Source organism: Oncorhynchus tshawytscha, linkage group LG13, assembly GCF_018296145.1.
Source record: "Oncorhynchus tshawytscha isolate Ot180627B linkage group LG13, Otsh_v2.0, whole genome shotgun sequence".
NCBI lineage: Eukaryota > Metazoa > Chordata > Actinopteri > Salmoniformes > Salmonidae > Oncorhynchus > Oncorhynchus tshawytscha.
This window is the reverse complement of record NC_056441.1, coordinates 81108151-81132128: the sequence shown is the minus strand read 5'-3', so window position 1 is coordinate 81132128 and position 23978 is coordinate 81108151. Positions and strand designations below refer to the sequence as shown.

Genomic DNA, 23978 nt, shown 5'->3' with positions numbered 1-23978 from the left:
TGGTTGCACATTTAACGTGTTGACATGAATGAGGTAAAACTGATTCAAGTTTCCCTGCATTAAAGGCCCCGGTCACTAGGAGCACCTCCACTGGATGAGCGTTTTCCTGTTTGCATATGGCGGTATACAGCTCATTGAGTGTGGTCTTGGTGCCAGCATCGGTCTGTGGTGGTATGTTGACAGCTATGAAAAATACAGTTAAACTCTCTAGGTAGATAGTGTGGTCTACAGCTTATCATGAGATACTCTACCTCAGGCGAGCAAAACCTTGACACTTCCATACTATTAGATTTTGTGCACCAGCTGTTGTTTACAAACCCCTTGTCTTACCGGAGGCAGCTGTTCCGTCTTGCCAATGCAGCGTAAAACCTGCCAGCTGTATGTAATTCATGTCGTCGTTCAACCATGACTCGGTGAAACATACGATATTCGTTTTTAATGTCCCGTTGGTAGGATATTTGTGATCGTAGTTTGTCTATTTTGTTATCCGATGATTGCACGTTGGCTAAAAGTACTGATGGTAGAGGCAGATTACCCACTCGCCGTCAGATCCTTACAAGGCACCCCAATGCGAATCACAGGGATTTGGGCCTTGTCGGGTGACTGAAGTAAATCCTTCACGTCCGACTCGTTAAAGAAAAACCTTCTTCCAGTACGAGGTGAGTAATCACTGTCATGATATCTAGAAGCGAAAAAACACAATAGCACAATTGGTTAGGAGATCGTAAAACGGCAGCCATCTCCTCCGGTGCCATTATCCAGAGGCAGTTTGGTAGTGAGTGTTGCAACTGAGGACAAGAGGATTTTTAAGAGCTATGCGTTTCAACACTCGCCGTTCCCGTCCTGTAAGCTTGTGTGGCCTCCCCCTTCATGGCTGCTCATAAACGTTTCCACTTCACAATAACAGCACTTACAGTTGACCGGGGCAGCTCTAGCAGGGCATCTTATGGCGGTGCCACATTGAAAAGCCATTCTACTGCCAATGTTTGTCTATGGAGATCGCATGGCTGTGTACTCGATTGACGGGTGTGACTGAAATAGCGGTATCCACTAATTTGAAGGGGTGTCCACATATTTGATAGGTTTGGATTCTGAGCTTTATGTATTATCATCATTAGATATAGAGACATACTACTTCCGGCGCCGACAGAGATGGCCGCCTCGCTTCGCGTTCCTAGGAAACTATGCAGTTTTTTGTTTTTTTACGGGTTATTTCTTACACTAGTACCCCAGGTCATCTTAGGTTTCATTACATACAGCCGAGAAGAACTACTGAATATAAGATCAGCGTCAACTCACCATCAGTACGACCAAGAATATGTTTTTCGCGATGCGGATCCTGTGTTCTGCCTTACAACCAGTGTAACGGAGTGGATTACATGCAGCGACCCAAAAAAACGACTCAGAAAAAGAGGGAAACGAAGCGGTCTTCTGGTCAGACTCCGGAGACGGGCACATCGTGCACCACTCCCTAGCATTCTTCTCGCCAATGTCCAGTCTCTTGACAACAAGGTTGATGAAATCCGAGCAAGGGTAGCATTCCAGAGGGACATCAGAGACTGCAACGTTCTCTGCTTCACGGAAACATGGCTAACTGGAGAGACGCAATCCGAAGCGGTGCAGCCAGCGGGTTTCTCCACGCATCGCGCCGACAGAAACGAACACCTTTCTGGTAAGAAGAGGGGCGGGGGCGTATGCCTCATGGCCAACGTGACATGGTGTGATGACAGAAACATACAGGAACTCAAATCCTTCTGTTCACCTGATTTAGAATTCCTCACAATCAAATGTAGACCGCATTATCTACCAAGAGAATTCTCTTCGATTATAATCACAGCCGTATATATCCCCCCCCAAGCAGACACATCGATGGCTCTGAACGAACTTTATTTAACTCTCTGCAAACTGGAAACGATTTATCCGGAGGCTGCATTCATTGTAGCTGGGGATTTTAACAAGGCTAATCTGAAAACAAGACTCCCTAAATTTTATCAGCATATCGATTGCGCAACCAGGGGTGGAAAGACCCTGGATCATTGTTACTCTAACTTCCGCGACGCATATAAGGCCCTGCCCCGCCCCCTTTCGGAAAAGCTGACCACGACTCCATTTTGTTGATCCCTGCCTACAGACAGAAACTAAAACAAGAGGCTCCCACGCTGAGGTCTGTCCAACGCTGGTCCGACCAAGCTGACTCCACACTCCAAGACTGCTTCCATCACGTGGACTGGGAGATGTTTCGTATTGCGTCAGACAACAACATTGACGAATACGCTGATTCGGTGTGCGAGTTCATTAGAACGTGCGTTGAAGATGTCGTTCCCATAGCAACGATTAAAACATTCCCTAACCAGAAACCTTGGATTGATGGCAGCATTCGTGTGAAACTGAAGGCACGAACCACTGCTTTTAATCAGGGCAAGGTGTCTGGTAACATGACTGAATACAAACAGTGCAGCTATTCCCTCCGCAAGGCTATCAAACAAGCTAAGCGCCAGTACAGAGACAAAGTAGAATCTCAATTCAACGGCTCAGAAACAAGAGGCATGTGGCAGGGTCTACAGTCAATCACGGACTACAGGAAGAAACCCAGCCCAGTCACGGACCAGGATGTCTTGCTCCCAGGCAGACTAAATAACTTTTTGCCCGCTTTGAGGACAATACAGTGCCACTGACACGGCCTGCAACGAAAACATGCGGTCTCTCCTTCACTGCAGCCGAAGTGAGTAAGACATTTAAACGTGTTAACCCTTGCAAGGCCGCAGGCCCAGACGGCATCCCCAGCCGCGCCCTCAGAGCATGCGCAGACCAGCTGGCCGGTGTGTTTACGGACATATTCAATCAATCCCTTTACCAGTCTGCTGTTCCCACATGCTTCAAGAGGGCCACCATTGTTCCTGTTCCCAAGAAAGCTAAGGTAACTGAGCTAAACGACTACCGCCCCGTAGCACTCACATCCGTCATCATGAAGTGCTTTGAGAGACTAGTCAAGGACCATATCACCTCCACCCTATCTGACACCCTAGACCCACTCCAATTTGCTTACCGCCCAAATAGGTCCACAGACGATGCAATCTCAACCACACTGCACACTGCCCTAACCCATCTGGACAAGAGGAATACCTATGTGAGAATGCTGTTCATCGACTACAGCTCGGCATTCAACACCATAGTACCCTCCAAGCTCGTCATCAAGCTCGAGACCCTGGGTCTCGACCCCGCCCTGTGCAACTGGGTTCTGGACTTCCTGACGGGCCGCCCCCAGGTGGTGAGGGTAGGCAACAACATCTCCTCCCCGCTGATCCTCAACACTGGGGCCCCACAAGGGTGCGTTCTGAGCCCTCTCCTGTACTCCCTGTTCACCCACGACTGCGTGGCCATGCACGCCTCCAACTCAATCATCAAGTTTGCGGACGACACAACAGTGGTAGGCTTGATTACCAACAACGACGAGACGGCCTACAGGGAGGAGGTGAGGGCCCTCGGAGTGTGGTGTCAGGAAAATAACCTCACACTCAACGTCAACAAAACTAAGGAGATGATTGTGGACTTCAGGAAACAGCAGAGGGAATACCCCCCATCCACATCGATGGAACAGTAGTGGAGAGGGTAGCAAGTTTTAAGTTCCTCGGCATACACATCACAGACAAACTGAATTGGTCCACTCACACAGACAGCATCGTGAGGAAGGCGCAGCAGCGCCTCTTCAACCTCAGGAGGCTGAAGAAATTTGGCTTGTCACCAAAAGCACTCACAAACTTCTACAGATGCACAATCGAGAGCATCCTGGCGGGCTGTATCACTGCCTGGTATGGCAACTGCACCGCCCTCAACCGTAAGGCTCTCCAGAGGGTAGTGAGGTCTGCACAACGCATCACCGGGGGCAAACTACCTGCCCTCCAGGACACCTACACCACCCGATGCTACAGGAAGGCCATAAAGATCATCAAGGACATCAACCACCCGAGCCACTGCCTGTTCACCCCGCTGTCATCCAGAAGGCGAGGTCAGTACAGGTGCATCAAAGCTGGGACCGAGAGACTGAAAAACAGCTTCTATCTCAAGGCCATCAGACTGTTAAACAGCCACCACTAACATTGAGTGGCTACTGCCAACACACTGTCAATGACACTGACTCTACTCCAGCCACTTTAATAATGGGAATTGATGGGAAATGATGTAAATATATCACTAGCCACTTTAAACAATGCTACCTTATATAATGTTACTTACCCTACATTATCCATCTCATATGCATACGTAGATACTGTACTCTATATCATCGACTGCATCCTTATGTAATACATGTATCACTAGCCACTTTAACTATGCCACTTGGTTTACATACTCATCTCATATGTATATACTGTACTCGATATCATCTACTGTATCTTGCCTATGCTGCTCTGTACCATCACTCATTCATATATCCTTATGTACATATTCCTTATCCCCTTACACTGTGTATAAGACAGTAGTTTTTTTGGAATTGTTAGTTAGATTACTTGTTCGTTATTACTGCATTGTCAGAACTAGAAGCACAAGCATTTCGCTACACTCGCATTAACATCTGCTAACCATGTGTATGTGACAAATAAAATTTGATTTGATTTGAGACATGAGGGGTGCCATAATGAAGCTTGGGAGGGGCTGAATGCAGGGAAAACAATCCCATGTAGCAGTACTGATAAGGGGAGGAACCGTTTAAGGCCCAGATCACTCAGCTCCCTGCCTAGCAATAACGATGCAATGTTTAGCGACAAGGAGACTCCACCCAAAGTGTGGTATGTATACTACCACAGGTGAAACCATGCCTTTGTCTAATGCAGCTGTATTGACTCTCTGGGAAGAATAAACTTGGTTTAAAGCTTTCATAGTGTCCGTTGAGTTTGTACTCAAAATTAGAACCTAACAGTGTAGATGTAAAGGATGCAGTGCCTGATCTTTGGGTTCCCACATCAGACAACTCTAAACGATCTGTATTACTCCCACAATGCAATACCAGCTATACACCACCATGGACCAACTGGTTTCCTGGTTGATGTCTGGTCGGCCACACAATGTCCGTCTGCCTACTTCTCACGTCCCCTCTCGTCTCCTTCTTTAAAAGCCATCGGAGAAGGTCAGAGGGGAGGGACCTCTGGCTTTCTCGTCCAATGGGTTTTGAGAAGACGAGGGGGGACACGAGAAGTATGCAGTTGAGATCTTCCATGTGTTCACTACCAGGCCTAATCAGAAGATGTTACCACAGAAACAGAAAAAAACAACGCTGACCATATTTGACCTGTGTTGTACACTGTAGGGCCAGACACTGGACATGTGTTACTCTGTTCAAGTGGCCAACTCTAAATAAACATACCTTTGTCCTTCCTTGAACTATCACTGCTCTGACAAAGTTGGCTCAAGGTCTCCGCCATGATTTCACGTGTTCCACTTAAATGACACATACCAGAAATAGCCGTTTGACACGGGAACTGTTGAACAATGTATTGGGCCAGTCCCAATACCCTCTCCAGAGCATGGCCATCTAAGCCTGGGCTAAGGTTGGTATTACCCCACAACAGTATATACAAGTGTGAAAGAAACCTGCCAGTGTGAAAATCCCTCGTCATGTCAGTGCTGCACTCAAGGAGGGAATGAGAAAAGGCTAAACTTTGGATATATTTGTACAGGACCATATCGGATCATATCCCTGAAGCATCAAAGGTTGTTGTTTTGGCCTCCCGGGTGGCGCAGTGGTCTAGGGCACTGCATCACAGCGCTAGCTGTGCTACCAGAGACTCTGGGTTCGCACCCAGGCTCTGTCCCAACCGGGAGGTCTGTGGGGCGACGCACAATTTTTATTTATTTTTTACCTTTATTTTACTAGGCAAGTCAGTTAAGAACAAATTCTTATTTTCAATGACGGCCTAGGAACAGTGGGTTAACTGCAGAACGACAGATTTGTACCTTGTCGGCTCGGGGATTCGAACTTGCAACCTTTCGTTAACTAGTCCAACGCTCTAACCACTAGGCTACCCTGCCGCCCCATTGGCCTAGCGTCGTCCTGGTTAGGGAAGGTTTGGCCGGTAGGGATATCCTTGTCTCATCGCGCACTAGCGACTTCTGTGGCGAGCTGGGTGCAGTGCACGCTAACCAAGGTCGCCTGGTACGCGGTGTTTCCGCCGACACATTGGTGCGGCTGGCTTCTGGGTTGGATGCGCGCTGTTAAGAGGCTTGGTTGGGTTGTGTATCGGAGGACGCATGACTTTCAACCTTCGTCTCTCCCGAGCCCGTAAGGGAGTTGTAGCGATGAGACAAGATGGAAACCACGAAATTGGGGAGAAAAAAGGGGTAAAAAAAAAAAAAGTTATCGTTTGAAGTTTTTTATTTTATTTGTCCACTGTCCTGTAGATAAATCTCAATCATGTTTGCGTCCTCTCCATGCCTCCTCCTTAAAACGTATTGGAGAAGATCTGAGGGAGGACCCTCCAATGTGCTTTGAGGAGACGAGGCGGAGGACCTCAAGGGAATACAATTTAGCTCGTCTTGTGTGCGTTTTAACACAGCGGGTGTGAATGTCAACGAGTGTGTGTGTGTACGTGCGTCAAACAGGAACAGTAAACACACACCTGAAATAGAAACAGGAAGTATTTAATAAATTTGCTGAAAGCAGACGGTCGCCATGGTGACTGAATGGGTCCAACACTGACCAATAACAGGGCTCAACAAAACTGACTAATGACGCTTTAGGAACTCAGAACGGCCAATCAACAGTCAAAGCAGGTCTTCAGATGGTATGGAAAAGTCCAGCTAGAAGTTAGAATGAATGGAAACCTAATAGGGCTGGGACCTCACCGTACGACATTATCTCACAATTAAAAAGATTGAGAACAAGCTATAGGATGAAAAATAAGAGTTTACACACAGGTACAGGCAGCATATTGGCAGCCCAGTGGTCCATCGTCAGGACCAGGTGTGAAGAACTATGGGTAAGTTAATCATACATTCACAGCTCACTAGCCAATAAGAAACATGAACATTGTCCAAAGGGGCGGGGTTAAAGCTATCGCCGGCCACTCCTACTGGAGCCTTTAAACGGGTCAAAGTCCTCCTGAGAGAGAGAGGGGAGGTTAGACAGACACACACTACAACAGGCATATTTCAGTCGTCTCACAGGTCTCATACCTCATCATCGTCGTCATCAAATGTCACTCCTCTGTATGATTGGCTCTGACTCTGGGAACCCCGCCTACTGGAGGAGGAAGAGGAGGTCCTAGAACACAAAACGCAGAACCGTTTGTGGTCCAATGCAGCTGTTTTTTACTCTTATCAAATCATTACAGGGTAACAGTTACGTGCCTTACTGTGATTGTTTTACATTAAACTGGTCCAAAAAAAAGAAACAAAAACAGCTTATCAAAAAGCTATTTTTCAAGCAAGAATTTAGCTAGAAGTGGTCTGAGTGAGGAGCCTAATGGGAGGGAAATGCAACCTGAAAACTCTGTTTTTGGTCTATAAACTCCACCCATGCAAAATAAGCTGACATTTCAAACAGCTCTTACACTAAAAAGGACATTCTGATTGGAAATGTATAGAAAACCACGTTTATGACTGCACTTCCCCTTTAATACCCTCTACAAACAGACACATACACACAGATCACTAATCAATGTCCAAATCCTACCCAAAACACACTTTCCTACCTCTGTGTTGGTCGTGATGCAGGTGTTGGTCTTGATGCAGGCTTCACAAAGGAAACATCGTCAGAGTCATCATCATCAATGGTTATCTAGAGATGGGAGAGGAGGAGGGAGGAGAGATGGGAGGAGGAGGAGGGAGGAGAGATGGGAGGAGGAGGAGGGAGGAGAGATGGGAGAGGAGGAGGGAGGAGAGATGGGAGAGGAGGAGGGAGGAGAGATGGGAGAGGAGGAGGGAGGAGAGATGGGAGAGGAGGAGGGAGGAGAGATGGGAGAGGAGGAGGGAGGAGAGATGGGAGAGGAGGAGGGAGGAGAGATGGGAGAGGAGGAGGGAGGGGAGATGGGAGAGGAGGAGGGAGGAGAGATGGGGAGAGGAGGAGGGAGGAGAGATGGGAGAGGAGGAGGGAGGAGAGATGGGAGAGGAGGAGGGAGGAGAGATGGGAGAGGAGGAGGGAGGAGAGATGGGAGAGGAGGAGGGAGGGGGAGATGGGAGAGGAGGAGGGAGGGGAGATGGGAGAGGAGGAGGGAGGGGAGATGGGAGAGGAGGAGGGAGGAGAGATGGGAGAGGAGGAGGGAGGAGAGATGGGAGAGGAGGAGGGAGGAGAGATGGGAGAGGAGGAGGGAGGAGAGATGGGAGAGGAGGAGGGAGGAGAGATGGGAGAGGAGGAGGGAGGAGAGGAGGAGGGAAGGAGAGAGGGGGAGAGGAGGAGGGAGGAGAGAGGGGGGAGGAGGAGGGAGGGAGGAGAGAGGAGGAGGGAGGAGAGATGGGAGAGGAGGAGGGAGAAGAGAGATGGGAGAGGAGGAGGGAGGAGAGAGGAGAGGAGGAGAGATGGGAGAGGAGGGAGGGAGGGAGGAGAAATGGGAGAGGAGGAGGGAGGAGAGATGGGAGAGGAGGAGGGAGGAGAGGGAGGAGGAGGGGAGGAGAGATGGGAGAGGAGGAGGGAGGAGAGATGGGAGAGGAGGAGGGAGGAGAGATGGGAGAGGAGGAGAGATGGGAGAGGAGGAGGGAGGAGAGATGGGGAGAGGAGGAGGGAGGAGAGATGGGAGAGGAGGAGGGAGGAGAGGAGGAGGAAGGAGAGAGGGAGGGAGATGGGAGAGGAGGAGGGAGGAGAGATGGGAGAGGAGGAGGGAGAAGAGATGGGAGGAGGAGGGAGGAGAGAGGAGAGGAGGAGGGAGGAGGAGGAGAGATGGGAGAGGAGGAGGGAGGAGAGATGGGAGAGGAGGGAGGGAGGAGAAATGGGAGAGGAGGAGGGAGGAGAGATGGGAGAGGAGGGAGGGAGGAGAGGAGGAGGGAGGAGAGATGGGAGAGGAGGAGGGAGGAGAGATGGGAGAGGAGGAGGGAGGAGAGATGGGAGAGGAGGAGGGAGGAGAGATGGGAGAGGAGGAGAGATGGGAGAGGAGGAGGGAGGAGAGATGGGAGAGGAGGAGAGATGGGAGAGGAGGAGGGAGGAGAGATGGGAGAGGAGGAGGGAGGAGAGATGGGAGAGGAGGAGGGAGGAGAGGAGGAGGGAGGAGAGATGGGAGAGGAGGGAGGAGAGATGGGAGAGGAGGAGGGAGGAGAGATGGGAGGAGGAGGGAGGAGGGAGGAGAGAGGGGGAGGAGGGGGGGAGAGATGGGAGAGGAGGAGGGAGGAGAGATGGGAGAGGAGGAGGGAGGGAGATGGGAGAGGAGGAGGGAGGAGAGATGGGAGAGGAGGAGGGAGGAGAGATGGGAGAGGAGGAGAGATGGGAGAGGAGGGAGGAGAGAGGGAGGAGAGGAGGGGAGGAGAGAGGAGGAGGGAGGAGAGATGGGAGAGGAGGTGGGAGGAGAGAAGAGAGATGGAGGAGGGAGGAGAGATGAGGGAGGAGAGATGGAGGAGGGAGGAGAGATGAGGGAGGAGAGATGGGAGAGGAGGATAGAGTAGAGATGGAGGATAGAGGAGGAGAGATGGAGGAGGATAGAGTAGAGATGGAGGAGGATAGAGGAGGATAGAGGAGGATAGAGGAGGATAGAGGAGAGATGGAGGAGGATAGAGAAGGATAGAGTAGAGATGGAGGAGGATAGAGGAGAGATGGAGGAGGATAGAGGAGGATAGAGTAGAGATGGAGGAGGATAGAGGAGGAGAGATGGAGGAGGATAGAGGAGAGATGGAGGAGGAGGAGGAGAGATGGAGGAGGATAGAGGAGAGATGGAGGAGGATAGAGGAGAGATGGAGGAGGATAGAGGAGAGATGGAGGAGGATAGAGGAGGATAGAGTAGAGATGGAGGAGGATAGAGGAGGAGAGATGGAGGAGGATAGAGGAGAGATGGAGGAGGATAGAGGAGAGATGGAGGAGGATAGAGGAGAGATGGAGGAGGATAGAGGAGGATAGAGTAGAGATGGAGGAGGATAGAGTAGAGATGGAGGAGGAGAGATGGAGGAGGATAGAGGAGAGATGAAGGAGGATAGAGTAGAGATGGAGGAGGATAGAGGAGGATAGAGTAGAGATGGAGGAGGATAGAGGAGGATAGAGTAGAGATGGAGGAGGATAGAGTAGAGATGGAGGAGGATAGAGGAGGAGAGATAGAGGAGGATAGAGGAGAGATAGAGGAGAGATAGAGGAGGATAGAGGAGGAGGATAGAGTAGAGATGGAGGAGGATAGAGGAGGATAGAGTAGAGATGGAGGAGGATAGAGTAGAGATGGAGGAGGATAGAGGATAGAGGAGGATAGAGTAGAGATGGAGGAGGATGGAGGAGGATAGAGGAGGATAGAGGAGGAGAGATGGAGGAGGATAGAGGAGGATAGAGGAGGATAGAGGAGGATAGAGGAGGAGAGGAGGAGGAGAGAGGAGGAGAGATGGAGGAGGATAGAGGAGGATAGAGGAGGATAGAGTAGAGATGGAGGAGGATAGAGTAGAGATGGAGGAGATATGGAGGAGGATAGAGTAGAGATGGAGGAGGATAGAGGAGGATAGAGGAGGATAGAGGAGAGATGGAGGAGGATAGAGGAGGATAGAGTAGAGATGGAGGAGGATAGAGGAGGAGAGATGGAGGAGGATAGAGGAGAGATGGAGGAGGATAGAGGAGAGATGGAGGAGGATAGAGGAGAGATGGAGGAGGATAGAGGAGAGATGGAGGAGGATAGAGGAGGATAGAGGAGGATAGAGTAGAGATGGAGGAGGAGAGATGGAGGAGGATGGAGGATAGAGTAGAGATGGAGGAGGAGAGATGGAGGAGGATAGAGGAGAGATGGAGGAGGATAGAGTAGAGATGGAGGAGGATAGAGTAGAGATGGAGGAGGAGAGATGGAGGAGGATAGAGGAGAGATGGAGGAGGATAGAGTAGAGATGGAGGAGGATAGAGGAGGATAGAGTAGAGATGGAGGAGGATAGAGGAGGATAGAGTAGAGATGGAGGAGGAGAGAGAGGAGGATAGAGTAGAGATGGAGGAGGATAGAGTAGAGATGGAGGAGGATAGAGGAGGAGATAGAGGAGGATAGAGGAGAGATAGAGGAGGATAGAGGAGGATAGAGTAGAGATGGAGGAGGATAGAGTAGAGATGGAGGAGGATAGAGGATAGAGGAGGATAGAGTAGAGATGGAGGAGGATGGACGAGGATAGAGGAGGATAGAGGAGGAGAGATGGAGGAGGATAGAGGAGGATAGAGGAGGATAGAGGAGGAGAGAGGAGGAGAGATGGAGGAGGATAGAGGAGGATAGAGGAGGATAGAGGAGGATAGAGGAGGATAGAGTAGAGATGGAGGAGGATAGAGTAGAGATGGAGGAGGATAGAGGAGGATAGAGTAGAGATGGAGGAGGATAGAGGAGGATAGAGTAGAGATGGAGAAGGGAGGAGAGGGAGGTGAGGATACCAACATTAGAACATTATGTACAACACACACATTCACTTCAAGACCAGTAAGAAGGTCTATAAAGCACGCAGAGATGGGAGTGTGAGGGACTAACCTCATCTGTGTAAGATTTAGCCGCCACCGCCCCTCTCGATGGGCGCTGAGGTGGAGCCTGGAACGCTGCAGGATGGAGGGAGGAGAAAGAGGGAGGGATGGAAGATGAGTAGTAGATCAGTACAATAACACACAAAAACACTTAGGTTTGAGAAACACAACAACACAGCAGCCACTCACCATCCATGATGTTTCTGCCCTGGGTGGGGTTGACCACTGAGGCCTTCTGAGAACGGGCCCGACCTGCTGGCTTTGGCTCTGCTGCACCTGGACACACAGGCACAAATACATTCACACACAAAACGCACCCACACATACAAACAAATGCAGTCGTTAATATATACATGCATAAATATAATTTACCCTTTCTCATGAGTGCATAGATCTTGGCGAGAAACAAACCTCTTCCTCTCCTGGCTGTGGTTTGGCCCCTCCCCCTTCCCCTGCCACCCCGCCCCCTGCCCCTGGTGGGGGGAGGCGGGGCAGAGTCCTCGTCCGAATCCATGGAAACATCAGGCTCATCTGATAGGTCCAGGTCTTCGCCTCGCTCTATGCGGTGAGCTTTAGCTCTGTTGAGGGCCTACACAGAGAGGAGTACTGGTATGAACGTATACATGTGATGTGATGTGGTGTGTGTGTGTGTGTGTGTGTGTGTGTGTGTGTGTGTGTGTGTGTGTGTTCCTGACTCACCACCTGAACCTCTTCATCCTCCTCTGCAGTGTTTTTCTTAGATTCTCTGAAACGGCGAATCTGAGGAGAGAACAGGTTGCTGTGGTTACTATCATTTCTCCCCTCCTGGTCAATCTCCTCCTCTGTCAGTACTCCTCTCTGCTGCAGGTGTCTACCCCTCCTCTCCCCCTCATGGTCAATCTCCTCCTCTGTCAGTACTCCTCTCTGCTGCAGGTGTCTACCCCCCCCTCCCCCTCATGGTCAATCTCCTCCTCTGTCAGTACTCCTCTCTGCTGCAGGTGTCTACTCCTCTCCCTACCCCCTCCTCTCCCCCTCATGGTCAATCTCCTCCTCTGTCAGTACTCCTCTCTGCTGCAGGTGTCTACCCCCTCCTCCTCTCCCCCTCATGGTCAATCTCCTCCTCTGTCAGTACTCCTCTCTGCTGCAGGTGTCTACCCCTCCTCTCTCCCCCTCATGGTCAATCTCCTCCTCTGTCAGTACTCCTCTCTGCTAGAGGTGTCTACTCCTCCCCCTACCCCCTCTCCCCTCCCCCCTCCTCTCCCCCTCATGGTCAATCTCCTCCTCTGTCAGTACTCCTCTCTGCTGCAGGTGTCTACCCCCTCCTCTCCCCCTCATGGTCAATCTCCTCCTCTGTCAGTACTCCTCTCTGCTAGAGGTGTCTACCCCCTCCTCTCCCCCTCCTCTGTACCTCCTGGTCAATCTCCTCCTCTGTCAGTACTCCCTCTGCTAGAGGTGTCTACCCCCTCCCTCCCCCTCCCCCATCTCCTCTGTACCTCCTGGTCAATCTCCTTCTCTGTCAGTACTCCTCTCTGCTGGAGGTGACTACCCCCTCCTCTGTACCTCCTGGTCAATCTCCTCCTCAGTCAGTACTCCACTCTGCTGGAGGTGTCTACCCCCTCCTATCCCCTTCCTGGTCAATCTCCTCCTCTGTCAGTACTCCTCTCTGCTGGAGGTGACTACCCCCTCCTCTGTACCTCCTGGTCAATCTCCTCCTCTGTCAGTACTCCTCTCTGCTGCAGGTGTCTCTGGGTTTTCTCCAGCTGGTATCTGATCAGTTCCTCGATGGCATCCTTCTCCTCCTTGTCCACATACTCCTGCACCGCCTTCCCCATGCCCTGCTCCGTCAGCAGGGAGAGCTGCACCGTCTACACATCCACAGTCATGTTAACACACACACACAGTCATGTTAACACACATCCACATCCACAGTCATGTTAACACACATCCACAGACAAAGTCATGTTAACACACATCCACAGACAAAGTCATGTTAACACACATCCACAGACACAGTCATGTTAACACACATCCACAGACACAGTCATGTTAACACACATCCACAGACACAGTCATGTTAACACACATCCACAGACACAGTCATGTTAACACACATCCACAGACACAGTCATGTTAAAACACATCCACAGACACAGTCATGTTAACACACAACCACACACACAGTCATGTTAAAACAAGTCCACACACTCACTTGGGTTGTCCTTAAGAGGTCGACCGAATATGGTTTTTCAACGCCGATACCGATTATTGGAGGACCAAATAAAGCCGATACCGATCAATCGGCCGATTTTTTTACATGTATTTGTAATAATGACAATTGCAACAATACTGAATGAACACTTATTTTAACTTAATATAATACATCAACAAAAATCTATTTAGCCTCAAATAAATAATGAAACATGTTCAATTTGGTTTAAATAATGCAAAAACAAAGTGTTGGAGAAGAAAGTAAAAGTGCAATATGTGCCATGTAAAAAAAGCTAACGTTTAAGTTCCTTGCTCAGAACATGAGAACATATGAAAGCTGGTGGTTCCTTTTAACATGAGTCTTCAATATTCCCAGTTAAGTAGTTTTAGGTTGGAGCTATTATAGGAATTATAGGACTATTTCTCTCTATACCATTTGTATTTCATATACCTTTGACTATTGGATGTTCTTATAGGCACTTTAGTAATGCCAGTGTAACAGTATAGCTTCCATCCCTCTCCTCGCTCCTACCTGGGCTCGAACCAGGAACACATCGACAACAGCCACCCTCGAAGCATCGTTACCCATCGCTCCACAAAAGCCACGGCCCTTGCAGAGCAAGGGGAGCAACTACTCCAAGTCTCAGAGCGAGTGATGTTTGAAACGCTATTAGCGCGCGAAAGTGCTGTTTGAATGAATGCTTACGAGCCTGCTGGTACCTACCACCGCTCAGTCAGACTGCTCTATCAAATATCAAATCATAGACTTAATTATAACATAATAACACACTGAAATACGAGCCTTTACGTCATTAATATGGTCGAATCCGGAAACTATCATCTCGAAAACAAAACGTTTATTCTTTCAGTGAAATACAGAACCGTTCGGTATTTTATCTAACGGGTGTCAACCCTAAGTCTAAATATTCCTGTTACGTTGCACAACCTTCAATGTTATGTCATAATTACGTAAAATTCTGGCAAATTAGTTCGCGACGAGCCAGGCGGCCCAAACTGTTGCATAAACCCTGACTCTGCGTGAAATTAACGCAAGAGAAGTGACACAATTTCACCTGGTTAATATTGCCTGCTAACCTGGATTTCTTTTAGCTAAATATGCAGGTTTAAAAATATATATTTCTGTGTATTGATTTTAGGAAAGGCATTGATGTTTATGGTTAGGTACATTGGTGCAACGACAGTCCTTTTTCGTGAATACGCACCACATCGATTATATGTAACGCAGGACATGCTAGATAAACTAGTAATATCATCAACCATGTGTAGTTATAACTAGTGATTATGATTGACTGATTGTTTTTTATAAGATAAGTTTAATGCTAGCTAGCAACTTACCTTGGCTTCTTACTGCATTTGCATAACAGCCAGGCTCCTCGTCAGGCAGGTGGTTAGAGCGTTGGACTAGTTAATCGTAAGGTTGCAAGATTGAATCCCTGAGCTGACTAGGTAAAAATCTGTCGTTCTGCCCCTGAACAAGGCAGTTAACTCACCGTTCCTCGGTAGGCCGTCATTGAAAATAAGAATTTGTTCTTAACTGACTTGCCTAGTTACATTTTTTCGTAAAAAATAAATAATTGACATTTTTTCGTAAAAAAATATATTTTTTTTTTTTTAAATCGGCGTCCAAAAATACAGATTTCAGCAGAAGTCGGGGCAAGAGCGGCCTCAGCAGAAGTCGGGGCAAGAGCGGCCTCAGCAGAAGTCGGGGCAAGAGCGGCCTCAGCAGAAGTCGGGGCAAGAGCGGCCTCAGCAGAAGTCGGGGCAAGAGCGGCCTCAGCAGAAGTCGGGGCAAGAGCGGCCTCAGCAGAAGTCGGGGCAAGAGCGGCCTCAGCAGAAGTCGGGGCAAGAGCGGCCTCAGCAGAAGTCGGGGCAAGAGCGGCCTCAGCAGAAGTCGGGGCAAGAGCGGCCTCAGCAATGTTTTGAAAATGTTTTTTTTTTATAAAGTTCATATTTATATAAAAAAATCTGAGTTTACATTGTCGCGTTACGTTCAGTAGTTCCAAAACATCTGGTGATTTTGCAGAGAGCCACATCAATTTACAGAAATACTCATCATATGTTGATGAAAATACAAGTACTAGGCATGGAACTTTTGATAAACTTCTCCTTAATGCAACCGTTGAGTCAGATTTCAAAAAAGCTTTACCGAAAAAGCACACCATGCAATAATCTGAGTACGGTACTCAGAGACCAAAACAGCCAAACAGATATCCGCCATATCGTGCAGTCAACAGAAGTCAGAAATAGCATTATAAATACTCACTTACCTTTGATGATCTTCATCAGAATGCATTCCCAGGAATCCCAGTTCCACAATAAATGTTTGATTTGCTCGATAAAGTCCCTAATTTATGTCCAAATACCTCTGTTGTTCGCGCGTTTAGTACACAATCCAAAATCACGACACACCGGCAAGTCCATGCGAAAGTTCAGATTAAAAGTTATATTACAGTTCGTAGAAACATGTCAAACGAAGTATAGAATCAATCTTTAGGATGTTTTTATCATAAATCTTCAATAATGTTAGAACCGGAGAAATGCAATGGAACAGAGCTCGCTCTCACGTGAATGAGTGCCACGAGCTCATGGCACTCTGCCAGACACCTGGCTCAAACAGCCCTTATGAGCCCCCAATTCACAGTAGAAGCTTCAAACAAGGTTCTAAAGACTGTTGACATCTAGTGGAAGCCTTAGGAAGTGCAATATGACCATTATCCTACTGTATCTTCAATAAGGCAAATACTTATTTTCCACCATAATTTGCAAATAAATTCATTAAAAATCCTACAATGTGATTTTCTGGAATTTTTTTCTTCTCATTTTGTCTGTCATAGTTGAAGTGTACCTATGATGAAAATTACAGGCCTCTCTCATCTTTTTAAGTGGGAGAACTTGCACAATTGGTGGCTGACTAACTACTTTTTTGCCCCACTGTATATTTAGATTTGTTTAACACTTTTTTGATGATTCCATATGTGTTACTTCATAATTTTAGCTTTCTTCACTATATTTCTGCAATGTAAAAAATGTTCCAAATAAAGAAAAACCCTTGAATGAGTCGGTGTCCAAACTTCTGACTGGTCCTGTGTATTTGTTACTGCTCAACTAAAACAATCTCGGTCGACCAACAACTGTGTGTGTAGTGGGGTCAGCCCTACAACAGTCATGTTAACACACATCATCATGTTAACACACATCCAGACACACAGTCAAGGTATGGAGAAATGTGTGTGTAGTGGGGTCAGCCCTACAACAGTCATATTAACACACAGTCAAAGTATGGAGAAATGTGTGTGTAGTGGGGTCAGCCCTACAACACACAGTCATATTAACACACAGACAAGGTATGGAGAAATGTGTGTGTAGTGGGGTCAGCCCTACAACAGTCATATTAACACACAGTCAAAGTATGGAGAAATGTGTGTGTAGTGGGGTCAGCCCTACAACACACAGTCATATTAACACACAGACAAGGTATGGAGAAATGTGTGTGTACCTTTTCTGCTGTGAGGAAGTACTCTTTAACGAGGTCCTCCACCCTCAGACCCTCAGTTGAGGAGTGACTCAGGAGCTGCCCAAAGTCAACATCCTCTTCACCTACACAGCAAAACAGACAGGAGAGTCAACACCCTCTTCGCCTACACAGCAAAGACAGACAGGAGAGTCAACACCCTCTTCGCCTACACAGCAAAGACAGACAGACAGGAGAGTCAACACCCTCTTCGCCTACACAGCAAAGACAGACAGACAGGAGAGTCAACACCCTCTTCGCCTACACAGCAAAGACAGACAGACAGGAGAGTCAACACCCTCTTCGCCTACACAGCAAAAACAGACAGACAGGAGAGTCAACACCCTCTTCACCCACAGCAAAGACAGACAAAGACAGACACAGCAAAGACAGACAGGAGAGTCAACACCCTCTTCGCCTACACAGCAAAGACAGACAGACAGGAGAGTCAACACCCTCTTCGCCTACACAGCAAAACAGACAGGAGAGTCAACACCCTCTTCGCCTACACAGCAAAACAGACAGGAGAGTCAACACCCTCTTCACCTACACAGCAAAGACAGACAGGAGAGTCAACACCCTCTTCGCCTACACAGCAAAACAGACAGACAGGAGAGTCAACACCCTCTTCACCTACACAGCAAAGACAGACAGACAGGAGAGTCAACACCCTCTTCACCTACACAGCAAAGACAGACAGACAGGAGAGTCAACACCCTCTTCGCCTACACAGCAAAGACAGACAGACAGGAGAGTCAACACCCTCTTCACCTACACAGCAAAGACAGACAGACAGGAGAGTCAACACCCTCTTCGCCTACACAGCAAAAACAGACAGACAGGAGAGTCAACACCCTCTTCACCTACACAGCAAAGACAGACAGACAGGAGAGTCAACACCCTCTTCGCCTACACAGCAAAGACAGACAGGAGAGTCAACACCCTCTTCGCCTACACAGCAAAACAGACAGGAGAGTCAACACCCTCTTCACCTACACAGCAAAACAGACAGGAGAGTCAACACCCTCTTCACCTACACAGCAAAGACAGACAGACAGGAGAGTCAACACCCTCTTCACCTACACAGCAAAGACAGACAGACAGGAGAGTCAACACCCTCTTCGCCTACACAGCAAAGACAGACAGACAGGAGAGTCAACACCCTCTTCGCCTACACAGCAAAGACAGACAGACAGGAGAGTCAACACCCTCTTCACCTACACAGCAAAGACAGACAGACAGGAGAGTCAACACCCTCTTCGCCTACACAGCAAAACAGACAGGAGAGTCAACACCCTCTTCGCCTACACAGCAAAGACAGACAGGAGAGTCAACACCCTCTTCGCCTACACAGCAAAGACAGACAGACAGGAGAGTCAACACCCTCTTCGCCTACACAGCAAAGACAGACAGACAGGAGAGTCAACACCCTCTTCGCCTACACAGCAAAGACAGACAGGAGAGTCAACACCCTCTTCGCCTACACAGCAAAGACAGACAGACAGGAGAGTCAACACCCTCTTCGCCTACACAGCAAAAACAGACAGACAGGAGAGTGATCTGAACATCAGAAAAAGTAGGCTTGTCAAATGTTATGATTATGGTTTGTGTGTGTGTGTGTGTGTTACCTTTAACTTTGGCCTTGTACTCCTTCTGTCTGATGAAGTGAACAACGTCTTTGGGGTTTGCAACCTGCTCTACAAACTTCTGACTGAAACGAGTGGCATTGAAGGCCTCAAAACCACCGCTGTAGTCCACCTTGAGAGAGAGAGACAAATATTAAACTGTGACAAATACTCAAATTGTACCTTGAGAAATACCCTTGATGCTGTTGCAGTGTTCAACAGAATAACGTGTATTGTAATCTGGGTGGTTTGAGCGCTGAATGCTGATTGGCTGACAGCCGTCGTATATCAGACCGTATACCACGGGTATGACCAAACATTTATTTTTACTGCTCTAATTACATTGGTAACCAGGTAACCAGTTTATAATAGCAATAAGGCACCTCAGGGGTTTGTGGTATATGGCCAATATACCACGACTAAGGGCTGTATCCAGGGACTTGTGCATAAGAACAGCCCTTAGCCGTGGTATATTGGCCATATACCACATCCCCTCGGGCCTTGTTGCTTAAGTATAAAATGTTACTTGTGTCTCACTCACTCTGAGGCGTATGAGGGGTTTCTCAGGGGTAAGGGGGTTTCCTAGTCGATCTCGCTCTGCTTCCTCAATCATCGCTTCCACCTGGGAACGGACACACACACAGAGTCAGGGAGAGCGAGCGAGGGACAGATAGCCAGGCAGAGAAAGAGCGAGCGAGCGAGCGAGGGACAGACAGCCAGGCAGAGAAAGAGAGCGAGAAAGAGCACCTTGTGCTCACCTTCTCCTGGCAGAAGGCCTCTACCCTCTGGTTGACCTTGGGCATGTCAGGGTTGAAGAGGTCAGGGTGCTCCGAGAGGACCAGGTCCTGGATGAAGAACTGACGCACCGTGTGCAGTGGGATCTTCTGAAGGTTCATCTTACGCCCCTTCACCCTCAGCAGACCTATGTGCCTGCACACACACACACACGCAGGCAATGACACACACGGACACAGGAACACACACAAGGGCATACAAATATGCAGACAAACACACACAGCGAGTGCTGTTTGAGCATATATAAAAGAGTGTGTGTCTGTGTGTGTGCGTGTTGGCGTACTTCTTGACGGCCTCTCCGGGGGACAGTGACGTGGCAACAGAGCTACCAGGCTGGGTGACATAGAACAGCCGCTGTTCGTTCCTGCTGGGGTTTATCAGACACTCATGTTCATGACCCCACACTACCAGGTCCAGAAAGTCATCCAGAAACTGCTCTGGGATGTAGTTGGTGGCCCCATGCTTACTCCTGCAACACACAGACACACCTCAGAGATGTGGCTTTTGTAAAACACACACATACAGTACCACACACACACACTTAGCATATACACACACACACCTGTTCTGGTGGACAGTATATACACACACACACCTGTTCTACTGGACAGTATAAACACACACACACCTGTTCTGGTGGACAGTATAAACACACACACCTGTTCTACTGGACAGTATAAACACATACACCTGTTCTGGTGGACAGTATAAACACATACACCTGTTCTACTGGACAGTATAAACACATACACCTGTTCTACTGGACAGTATAAACACACACACCTGTTCTACTGGACAGTATAAACACATACACCTGTTCTACTGGACAGTATATAGACACACCTGTTCTGGTGGACAGTATAAACACACACACCTGTTCTGGTGGACAGTATATAGACACACACACCTGTTCTGGTGGACAGTATATAGACACACACACCTGTTCTGGTGGACAGTATATAGACACACACACCTGTTCTGGTGGACAGTATATAGACACACACACCTGTTCTGGTGGACAGTATATAGACACACACCTGTTCTGGTGGACAGTATAAACACACACACCTGTTCTGGTGGACAGTATAAACACACACACCTGTTCTGGTGGACAGTATATAGACACACACCTGTTCTGGTGGACAGTATACACACACACACCTGTTCTGGTGGATGGTGAAGAGGTTGAACCATTGGTCCTGGTCTTCTTTGGGGCGGAGCATGGTCACCTGGTTGTTAACAAACATCCTGTAGAGGCGCTCATCAGGAATAGAGCCGATGCCGTACAGGGCTAGCTTAGTGCTGCCTTTCTGCAGGAGGACGGGACTAATCTCTATCCTCTCTACTGATTGGCTGCGGCCAAAATGATTGACAAGTCCGGCAGAGCTCAGGAGATCCAACGCACACAGACCATCTGCCTGGATTGGAGACGAGAGAGATAGAGTTACACATAGAGATACAGACATATACGCATGTGGTTCAAGATGGATGACTGAAACCGTGGCAACGGAGCTTACCCCTGTAGGATCGTCATGGTTACCGTGCACGCTGAACACGGGGATGGAGATGTTCAGGTTCTCATCCTGGTAGTTGACCCACGGAAACCTGAGAACACAGAGAAACATTTGATGCACATACTGTACTTTACATACAACCCACGTTTGTAAAGTCTAATAATACGTGGATATTTTATCTAGTAAGTTCAACTAGAATATTATTCAACATTTGTGACAGGTAGGTTTTCAGCAATTTAAAAAAAGTGTGAGGATGCTGTCCAAGCAAGGGCTAGCGTCGCCACCTCAGGGCTAACACACAGACTGACTTGCTGTTGCTGAAGTTGACAGCCTGGTCACTGAGGACATCGAAGAGGATAGGAGTGTCTCCCATGCAGTACTTCCTCAGCAGAGAGATGCAGGAGTGAAGACAGCGTCTGGAAGGCTTGTTCTCATGGAACAGATCACCTCCCAACAGGATGAAGTCAACCTGTGGACAGAGACAGAGGTGAGTGTGGGGGAGAGAGAAATTACATTCTACTGTGTGTGTGTGTGTGTACACACACACACACACACACACACACACCTCTGTACACACACACACACACACCTGGTTCTGTTTGGCACACTTCAGGATCTCGTCGAAGGTGTTGAACGTGTCGTTGCCACGGACAGCATCTTTCTCCAGGTAACCAAGGTGAATATCCGTGGCGATCAGGATCTTGAAGGTGTCCTCATCGTCCCTGGCAACAGAAGCACAATCAGAACCCCAGAGTCTCCAGATACACTGTGACAACTACACCACGAGGAGACAGATTACTCTGATGTTACATACAGGGTGTTTTCTGATGTCATGTTGAATGGAAACGGGTCCAGAGTAGAGACCCCTTCAGCAGCAGAGGTAGTGAGAGGGAGTGATGTCAACACCTGTATCAATACAGTTAACAAGTCTCCGGAGATGTCACCTACAGACAGACAGACAGAGTGAGAAAGAAAAGTCTGGTTGTCTCCTTAATTTATAGCCTGTAATTGGGGCACAGAGCTTTCCCTGGTCAGGTCATACTGTTTGCCACAACATTGTGAGCCAATGCAAATCTCCCATAGCTATGATTCTGAGGTTGAGCCAGCTCGGCTAACTGTAGGAAAGACTCCTGGATCCAATATGACAAATGACTGAATACACGGACTAAGTTGAATTTTCCCCGGCCTTGACGCTGATCTAACGACTAAGGTAACGTTACAGTTTTGCATTTCCCCCTAAGCAGTTAGTTAAGGTTAGGATTTCCGGAGGTTAATGCATAACGTTACATATGAACTAAGAGCACTCTGCAGTTAGCTAGCCAATGAAGGCTCCAACACGCATTAAAAGCACATTTAGCTAACGTTAGCGCGCTAACTAACTCTAGCTGGTATAAAGCGGCTAGTAAAATTGTCTAATCTTAAAAATGACTGTGCATTAGATGATACCACAACTGGCATATCTGACCCCCATGTGAATATCATGTTCTCAAGTACTAGCTAATTCCATTATACACGAAGATAGCTACTCTTCACAAACCACGCACCTCTCCTACTCCCCGCGCTCGATTATTGTGTACATGTGAACAACTCCCCTTACGGAAGATAGCACAGGAAACGTCGTTTCCGAGAGGCAAATGTAGTTTTCTTTACAGGAAGCCTCCGCATGTGGCCATACTATGTCTGACGAAGAAAAACAGCAAATCCCAAAAGAAGACGATAAAACTCCATGAAGCAGAGTTAGATGCGCTCGATTTGTAGTGCGCCGGCGTGAGCAGTGTAGGACATGTTCAATTTTAGGCCTAAATCGGCTATATCGGCTTTTATAGCGATATAGAGGTTTTATTTTAGAAACATGAGAGATTAGGAACAAATGGGAGATTAGGCTAGAATGATGTCAGACTTCACCCAGTCCCAGAAAAGTAGGAATATACTCTCTACTCACTAGAGGGCAGTGAGAGCACGGTATGCAGTGGTGGAAAGGTCTTAAGTAAAAACACTTTAAAGTTCTACGTAAGTCGTTTTTTGGGGGTATCTGTACCTTACTATTTATATTTTTGACTACTTTTACTTCTACTTCACTACATTCCTTTAGAAAACATTGTATTTTTTACTCCATACATTTTACTCCATACATTTTTACTCCAGACACCCAAAAGTACTCGTTACATTTTGAATCCTGAGCAGGACAGGAAAATGGTCCAATTCACACTTATCAACAGAACATTCCTGGTCATCTACTGCCTCTGATCTGGAGGACTCACTAAACACACATCCTTCATTTTTAAACGATGTCTGAATGTTGGAGTGGCCCCTGGCTGTCCTTAAATAAATCAAAAACAAGAAAATGGTGCTGTCTGGTTTGTTTAATATAAGAAATTTGTAATGGTTTATACTTTCACTTTTGATACTTAAGTATATTTTTAATCTAAATACTTTTAGACTTTTACTCAAGTAGAAGTTTGCTCTGTGACTTTTACTTTAACTTGACTCATTTTCTATTCAGGTATTTTACTTTTACTCAAGTATGACAGTTGGGTACTTTTTCCACCACTGGCAGTATGTGTAATAGGACCCATTTGGTGGGTGCCTATATTTGTCCTATTTCACACATGTACAAGTATGTATCGAACATGTTCTTTGTTGCATATCCCTCTCCCTGAGACATTCTCTGAGAGTGGGGTCATGGCCAGGGTCTGCTTATCAATGACAACCCTGTAGCAATTAGGGTTCAG

The 23978-nt window shown here is 47.9% G+C and overlaps 1 protein-coding gene across 1 annotated transcript; it reads right to left on the bottom strand.

Moving 5' to 3' along the window:
• Positions 1-6617: 6617 nt before the first annotated feature.
• mre11a (MRE11 homolog A, double strand break repair nuclease) lies at positions 6618-22942 on the bottom strand. Its single transcript, XM_042296420.1, has 19 exons — positions 22791-22942; positions 22061-22190; positions 21836-21968; positions 21555-21715; positions 21250-21337; positions 20894-21150; positions 20016-20201; positions 19696-19867; positions 19479-19559; positions 18941-19070; positions 17298-17398; positions 13267-13437; positions 12293-12352; positions 12005-12182; positions 11783-11869; positions 11604-11668; positions 7686-7771; positions 7168-7255; positions 6618-7093 (listed from the first exon to the last, which is right to left on the bottom strand). The coding sequence occupies exons 2-19, from the start codon at positions 22078-22080 to the stop codon at positions 7046-7048; spliced, it is 2112 nt and encodes a 703-aa protein (XP_042152354.1). The 5' UTR covers positions 22081-22190; positions 22791-22942; the 3' UTR covers positions 6618-7045.
• Between the last annotated feature and the right edge of the window lie 1036 nt (positions 22943-23978).